This window comes from Onychostruthus taczanowskii, unplaced genomic scaffold (assembly GCF_017590055.1).
Source record: "Onychostruthus taczanowskii isolate IOZ18803 unplaced genomic scaffold, ASM1759005v1 scaffold249, whole genome shotgun sequence".
NCBI classification, from domain to species: domain Eukaryota; kingdom Metazoa; phylum Chordata; class Aves; order Passeriformes; family Passeridae; genus Onychostruthus; species Onychostruthus taczanowskii.
Window position 1 is genome coordinate 93584 of NW_024499785.1, and position 8092 is coordinate 101675.

At 62.2% G+C, this 8092-nt stretch overlaps 1 protein-coding gene across 1 annotated transcript in view; it reads right to left on the bottom strand.

Annotated features, from left to right (window-relative positions):
• Positions 1-8092, bottom strand: part of WNK3 (WNK lysine deficient protein kinase 3) — a 12698-nt gene that overhangs the window by 3072 nt on the left and 1534 nt on the right. The window contains 15 exon segments of the mRNA XM_041406332.1: positions 172-325; positions 1290-1882; positions 1989-2069; positions 2137-2164; positions 2248-2358; positions 2749-2865; positions 2942-4393; positions 4464-4594; positions 4845-5055; positions 5426-5645; positions 5728-5816; positions 5890-6047; positions 6110-6330; positions 6392-6564; positions 7768-8010. Coding sequence (XP_041262266.1) covers positions 172-325; positions 1290-1882; positions 1989-2069; positions 2137-2164; positions 2248-2358; positions 2749-2865; positions 2942-4393; positions 4464-4594; positions 4845-5055; positions 5426-5645; positions 5728-5816; positions 5890-6047; positions 6110-6330; positions 6392-6564; positions 7768-7902 — 3874 coding nt within the window. The 5' untranslated portion in view covers positions 7903-8010.

Below are 8092 nucleotides of genomic sequence, written 5' to 3' on the forward strand. Positions count from 1 at the left end.
GGGTACAGGGGGGCACACAGGTGGTGGAAATGGGGGGTACAGGGGGAGCACATGAGGGGTGTAAATGGGGGGCACATGGGGGGGATACATGGAGGGCTATGAATGGGAGACACAGACGGGGTTTAGGAGTACATGCGGGTGCAGATGGGCTCCCCAGGGGTTTTAGGGTACCTGTGTGGGGGTCCCCCCCGCCGGAGGGGGGGCGCAGGCGCCGGGCCCAGCTCTTGATGCGGCGCCCCCAGCCCTTGCGGGGGCTGCGCAGGCGGGGGCACAGCCCCAGCGGGAACGAGGCACCCCCGGGCGGGGGGCGGGCGGGGGGCACGGCCTGCGGGACGGGAACGGGGTTGGGAACGGGAATATGGGGATATGGGAACATGGGGATATGGGAATGGGATTGGGAACAGGAACAGGATTGAGAATGGGAATGGGAACAGGAATGGGAATATGGGAATATGGGAATGGGAACAGGATCAGGAACGGGGATGGGAATATGGGAATGAGATTGGGAACAGGAACAGGATTGAGAATGGGAATGGGAACAGGAATGGGAATATGGGAATATGGGAATGGGAACAGGAACAGGAACGGGGATGGGAATATGGGAATGAGATTGGGAAGAGGAACACGAATATGGGGATGGGAATATGGGAATGGGAACAGGAATGGGGATAGGAATATGGGAATGGGAACAGGATCAGGAACGGGGATGGGAATATGGGAATGAGATTGGGAACAGGAACAGGAATGGGAATATGGGGATGGGAATATGGGAATGGGAACAGGAACAGGAATGGGGATGGAATTAGGAATGGGAATGGGGTTGGGATTGGAAATGAGGAAGAGAATATGGGAATTGGGATGGGAGTGGGATCAGGATTGGAGATAGGGATGGGAACAGGATGTCAGCATGGAGGGGGTACACCAGGGTCAGCGGGGTCTTGGGGTTGAGGTTAAAGAGACACCAAGAGCATGAGGGTTTGGGTTTAGGGCCATTGGGGTCTTGGAGTTGGGGGTCATCAAGGCCTCGGGGATGGGGTTCTGGGGTCATTGGAGCATTGGGGTTGGGGTTCAGGGACACCAAGGACTCAGGGTTTGCGGGACAGGGAATTTGGGGTTAGGGACAGTCATTCCTGGTCTTTGGGGAACAGTGGGGTCTTGGGGTTTGGGGGACACCAAAGTTCTGAGGATGGGGACAGCAGCCTCTGGTCCTTGAGGGACACTGAGACCTTGGGGACTGGAGGACACCTGGGGCTCAGGGATGTCCAGCTCTTGGGGTGGGGGACACTCACCTCTGGTCCTGTGGGTCCCTCCTGCCCCCAAGCACCAGTGACGAATGTCCCAAGTCCTTGGGGGTCACCTGGCTCTTGGGACACATCCAGCTCTGGGGGGTCAGGCGGTTCCCTGGGTCCCTCCTGCTCCCACAGGGCAGTGACTGTCCCCTGTCCCTGGGGGACACCTGGCTCTGCATCCCCAGCGATGAGGGGCTCTTGGTGGCCATTGAGCTCCGGAGGTTTGGGGACAGCCATGTCCGGGTGTCCAGGTCCCTCCTGCTGGCAAGGGCTGGGGACACTCAGCCCCAGGTCTTGGGGAACCCCCAGATCTTGGGGTTCGGGGTTGATCCTCTCTGGTGCCGTGGGTTCAGCCACCTCCTGGGGACCGGTGACAGCTGTCCCCAAAGCCTGGGGGACACCCATCTCCTCTGGTTTGGGGACAGCTGACTCCTGTCCCTGGGGGACATCCAGCTCCTGAGCTTTGGGGACCTCTGTCTCCGGCCCCCCTGGCCCATCCTGCTCCGACGCTCCGCTCTTGTTTGTCCCCTGTCCTTGGGGACCCCCCTGGGATGTCCCCAGGGCTCTCCGAGCAGGTGGGGGTCCCCCGGGGCCTGCGGGGAGGGGACACCCCCATCAGGAATGGGGTGGGAGTGACACCCCCCAGCCCTGGGGGGGTGGTGGCAGGTCCGTGTCCCCTCCCAGCCCCTGGGGACGCACCGGTGGCCTCGCGGTTCCGGATGGTTTGGTTGATGCAGAACCTCCAGCGCCCCACGGGCGACGACTGGGGGGGGCCTTCTCCTGGTGGGGGGCGAGGGGTCAGCGGGTGGGGGGCGACCCCAGCCCCTTCCCCTCCCCCACTACTCACCACCCGCTGGCGGCTCCAGGGGTCCCACCTGGGGGGAGACACATTTGGGGGGTCAGCAGGAGGGGAGGGGTGGTGGGAGGGGTGAGGCAGGGGTGGGGGCAGGGCGAGCACCTGGGGGTCTGGGGCGGGGGTCCCGAGGAGCCCCCGCGCCTGCTCCACGATAGCCTTGAGCTCCTCCACGAACTTGTCCCGCTCCCCCTCCAGCACAAAGTTGTCCTCGACCTGCGGGGAGGACACGGGCTGGGAAGGAGGACAGAGATTGGGGAAGGGGACATGGGCTGGGGACACAGAGTGGGGAGGGGGACACAGATTGAGGGGGAATATGGTTTGGGGAGGGGGACACAGATTGGGAAAGAGAACATGGTTTGGGGGACACAGATTGAGGATGGGACATGGGTCAGGGACATGGGCTGGTGGCACAGGGACACAAATTGGGGTGGGGGACACAGATTGAGGGAGGGGGACATGGACTGGGAAGGGGGACATGGATTTGGGAAGGGGACATGGACTGGAGGCAAGGGACTTGGATCAGAGATGGACGTAGGCTGGGAAAGGGGACAGGGACTGGGGAGGGGACACAGGCTGGGGACACGGGGACAGCTCGGGGGTCACCATGTAGCAGGCGATGTCCTCGGGCGCGTCCCCGTCCGCGTCAAACCTGAAGGTGACCATCTTGCTGTCGTGGGTCTCCAGCTGGCACTCCACCGTGTTGTCCCCAGCTGAGGACACCTGGGGGGTGGTGACAATCTGTGACCGTGCTGGGATGTCCTCACGCAGGCCCCCTGGCCCCCAGCCCCGCCCTGACCTGCAGCACGGTGAGCTGGAAGCGGGCGGGGCGCTGGCACGACGCACGGCGCTGCCGGGCACGCGGCCCGGGGACTTCAGGGACATCAGGGACACGCAGCAGGGACGCGGCATCAGCGGGCACCGAGGGGTCCTCGGAGCCAGGGAGGGTAGGGGGTTGTGGCATTGGGGATGGTGGTGGCATCTCTGGGGCTGGTGGCATCCCCATGGCTGGTGGCATATCTGGGACTGGTGGCATCCCCATGGCTGGTGGCATCATGGATGGTGGTGGCATCTCTGGAGCTTGTGACATCCCCGGGGCTGGTGGCAGCACAGATGGTGATGGCACCCCTGGGGCTGGTGGCATCATGGATGAAGTTGGCATTCCTTGGGCTGGTGGCATCATGGGTGGAGCTGGCATCCCTTGTGCTGGTGGCATTCCTTGTGCTGGTGGCACCATGGATGGTGGTGGCATCTCTGAGGCTGGTGGCATCATGGATGGTGGTGGCATCCCTTGTGCAGGTGGCACCCCTGGGGCTGGTGACACCCCCATGACTGGTGGCATCACAGATGGAGGTGGCATCCCTTGGGCTGGTGGCATCATGGATGGAGGTGGCATCTCTGGGGCCGGTGACATCCCCATGACTGGTGTCATGATGGACAGAGGCGGCACCCCCAGAGCTGGTGACATCCCCACCACTGGTGGCATCCCTGGAGCTGGTGACATCCCTGGCACCAGCTGCGGCTGCATGGTGGGGACTGGCTGTGGTGGCATCCCCTGGGCTGGTGGCATCCCAGATGGTGGTGGCATTCCTGGACCTGGTGGCATCCCCTGGGCTGGTGGCATCCCCTGGGCTGGTGGCATCCCAGATGGTGGTGGCATTCCTGGACCTGGTGGCATCCCCTGGGCTGGTGGCATCCCCTGGGCTGGTGGCATTCCTGGACCTGGTGGCATCCCCTGGGCTGGTGGCATCCCAGGGGCTGTTGGTGGCATTCCAAGGCCTGGCTGCAGCTGCACCATGGGGACCAACTGTGGTGGCACCCCAGATGGGGGTGGCACTCCTGGAGCAGGTGGCATCCCAGGGGCTGGTGTCACCCCTGGAGCTGGTGGCATCCCCTGGGCTGGTGTCACCCCCAGAGCTGGTGGCATTCCAGCTGGAGGTGGCACCCCCAGAGCTGGTGTCACCCCCAGAGCTGGTGTCCCCCCCGAGGCTGGTGGCACTCCAGTAGGGGGTGGAACCCCTTGCGCTGGTGACACTCCAGGAGCCGTTGTCACCCCTGCAGCTGGCAGCGCCACCCCCGCTGTCACTCTTGGCGCCATCCCTGGCCCCGGTGCCCCAGGTGCCACCTGTGGCTGTGACCCCACTGTCACCAACCCCCCGCCACAGCCACAGGGGTCCCCGTCAGGCCCAGGTGGCTCCGTGGTGGCTCCTCCAGTGCCATCCTCTGCTGTCCCCTCGGTCCCCTGGGTCACCTGCAGGACACGAGGCAGTGCCAGGGGGGTCTGGACCCCCCCAGGACCCCCCAGCGTGACGGGCACTTACCGGTGGCGGCATAGGGGGGGACAGTCCATCCTGGGGTCCCTGTGGGTACCCCCAGAGCTGCTCAGATGCTCCGGTGACACCACAGGGACCGGGGACATCAAGTGCTGGGGCGTTTTCCAGGACCCCCTCAGCTGTGGGGAGGGAGCAAAAGTGGGGGTCACTGCCGGGGGGGGTCTCACTGGGGGCAGGGGGCATTTGGGGGGGCTGAGGGCAGTTTGGGGGGACAAGGGGGGCAGTTTTGGGGGCACTGGGGGTAATTTTGAGGGGTTGGGAGCAGTTTTAGGGGGCAGTTTGAGGGTCTGAGGGCAGTTCTGGGTGTCCAGGGGCAGTTTGGGGGTCTGGGGCAGTTCTGAGTGTCCAAGGGCAGTTTTGGGGTCTCACCAGGGCCGGGAGGGGGCTGCTCCCGCAGCAGCTGCTGCCTCACGTGCTGATCGACCTCGGTGTCCTCGCTCTCGGGGCCCCCCCGGCTCTCAGGGCCCCCCCTGCTCTCCGCCTGCTTCTTCTCCCGCGTCTTCCTCACCAGCGCCAGCCGGTCCCGAATGGATTTGGCCACAGCCTTGGAGTCGCTCTCGTGGAAGAACCCAGATTTCACCTGAGGGGGAGGAATTGGGTTGTCCAGGGGGGCAACAAGAGCTGGGGGGGCTCAGGGTTGGTTCCAGAGGGAATTTTGCGGGGTGTTGGTTTTGGGAGAGGTCCAAGGTGAGGTTAAAGGATGAGTTCTGGGGTGTCATTGGTTTTGGGAGAGGTTCAAGCTGAGGTTGAGAGATTAATTTTGGGGTGACTTTTGCTCTGGAAGAGTTGGAGGGACCAACTGTTGGGTTCCTGGGTGGATTTTGAGGTCTCACTGCCTTTGGAGGTGTTCAAGATGAGCTTGAGCCACAATTTTGGAGGCTCATTGCATTTGGGGAGAATCAAGACCAATTAGGGGCCAACCCTGAGGATTTTTGGGGTCACTCCCTCACCATCTCATAGGCCACCTCCTCGGGGACATCGGCATCCAGGTTGAAGCTGAACTCGATGGCCTCGTTGTCCTTGTGCTTGCCCTTGAGCTTTTTGGGGTCCTCCACCCAGAGGCGCAGCGCCAGCGCCGGGTCCAGCCCCGCGTCGTCCTCGGCCAGCTCCACGCGCAGCCCCGTGTCCTCGGCAAAGAACGCGTGGTCCAGCAGGTCCCGTATGGACAGCCTGGCGTGGGGGTGGGGGGGGTGTGGTCAGTGTGGTCAGTCCTGGGGGGCCACAGGGGTCCCAGACCACCACCTCACCCCACCTCTCAGCCTTGTTCTGCCGGATGCAGCCCTCGATGATCTCCTTCACCTCGGGGTCCGTCACCTTGTGGAAACTCGCTGGCTTGATGCCCTGTGGGGGGACACGGTGACTTGGGGGGCTCTGAGGGAGGGTTGGGGGTCTCAGGGGCTGGTGGGACACCCACGCTGGTGACTTTGCGGTAGATCTGGGCGGCGTTCTGGCACTCGGAGTAGGGGTACTCGGACGTGCCCATCTCCAGCATGCACATCCCGAAGGCGTAGACGTCCACGGACTCGTCGTAGCGCTCCTCATACATCTCAGGGGCCATGAACTCGGGGGTCCCTGTGGGGTGGGCGGTCAGGGGGGGCTCTCAGGGGCATCCCCGAGGTCCCCACAGCGCTCACCGATGACGCTCTTGGCGAAGGACGTGCGCATGAGCGTGGCCAGCCCCAGGTCGCCGATCTTGACGGAGCCGGTGGGGCCGGTGATGAAGATGTTGTCGCACTTGAGGTCGCGGTGGATGATGGGCGGCGTCCTCGTGTGCAGGAACTGCAGCCCCTTCAGGATCTGCCGGCACCAGCTCCGCAGCACCTTCGGCTTCATCACCTTGAACCTCTTGAGGTACCTGTGGGGTCCCGTCAGCCACGCCCGGACCCCCCTGGCATCCCCCTGCACCCCCAACTCACGTCTTGAGGGTGCCCGAGGTCATGAGCTCGGTGACGAGGACGATGCACTTCTTGCCGCGGAGCGAGGACTCCCAGGAGTCGTAGAAGCGGACGATGTTGGGGTGCTGCAGCCCCTTGAGCATCTCGGCCTCCTCCTTGAAGCGCTGCTGCTCTGCCTTGGTCAGCTTGCGGTCCTGGGGGGCACAGACACACCCCCAAAGTCCGGCAGCAGCGCTGGCTCCGGGTTCCAGGGTCAGCGTTAGCAGCCCCCAGCCCCAGGATTGTCATAATTATCATCATCGTTCTCCAGCCCCAGGATCATCATCATGCCTAAACCTCAGGGTTGCTGACAGCCCCATCATCATCATCATCATCATCATCATCATTATCATCATCATCATCGTTATCCCACAACTCCACCACCATCATCATCATCACCATCAGCCCCAAACTCCAGGGTTGTCATCATCATCATCATCATTATTCCCAACCCCAGTATCACCATCATGCCTAAACCTCAGGGTCATTGCCAGCATCATCATCATCATCACCATCATTGTCATCCCCCAATCCTAGATTCGCCCCATCATCATCATCATCATCATCATCATCATCAATTCCAGTATCAATTCCAGCATCATCATCACCATCATCACTTCTAAATTCCAGAATCATTGTCATCATCATCATCATCATCCCCAAATCCCAGGGTCACCACCATCCCCATCCTCAGTCCCCAGGACCACCACTGACACTCCCAAACCTCCAGGATCATCATCATCATCATCATCATCAATGTCCCAACTCCAGGGTCATCATCCTCACCCCCAAACTCCATCATTGTCGTCATCATCATCATCATCATCATCATCATCATCATCATTCCCCAATTCCAGGGGGTAACAAAGCACTTTGGGGGACAAGCAGCTCAATTTGGGGGGAATTGATGGGATTTGGGGTGACTGTGGGGTGCAGAGGTGGCAGAGGGGTCAACTGTGGGGGTCGTGGTGAATTTGGGGTCTCAATTTGAGGGGCCAGTCAGGGGGTTCATGATGAATTTTGGGGTGTCTGAGTTTGGGGGGGGTTCAAGGTGAGCTCAAAGAACCAACTGTGGGATTCAAGGGAGGATTTTGGGGATCACTGATATCAGAAGAGCCTCAAGCTGAGTTTGAGGACCCACTCACAGCTTTGGAAGAAGTTCAACACAACTTCAAAGGCCAATAAGGGGCTTCACAACGAATTTTGGGGTGTCCTCATCTTCAGAAGTGCCAAGAACCCCCCCAAAAACCCACCATCATCTCCCCATGACCCGAAAAAAGCCCAATTTCACCTCCCACCCACCAACTCACGACCCCCAACCCCCCCAAAACTCCGACCCCCGCGGGCTCGGGGCTCACCTGCAGCTCACACCAGGCCACCTCCACCCAGGTGTCGGTGTCGAAGCCCTTGAAGACCGTCTTGAAGGCGCCGCGCCCCAGCTCGATGTCGAACTTGAGGAAGCGGCCACCGGGCGAGGTGGCCACGGCCTTCATCTCCGCCTCCTCCTCGCCCTCCTCGCCCCCCCCGAGCCGGGGGTCGCCCCGCGGGCCGGGGTCGCCGCCGCGCTCGCCCCGCTCCTCCTCCTCCAGCACCTCCACGCTCTTGCGGAAGAAGCGTTTTGGGGGGGCGGGGGGGGACGCGGGAGTTTTGGGGTCCCCCAGATCGGCGGCCATGGTTGTCCCC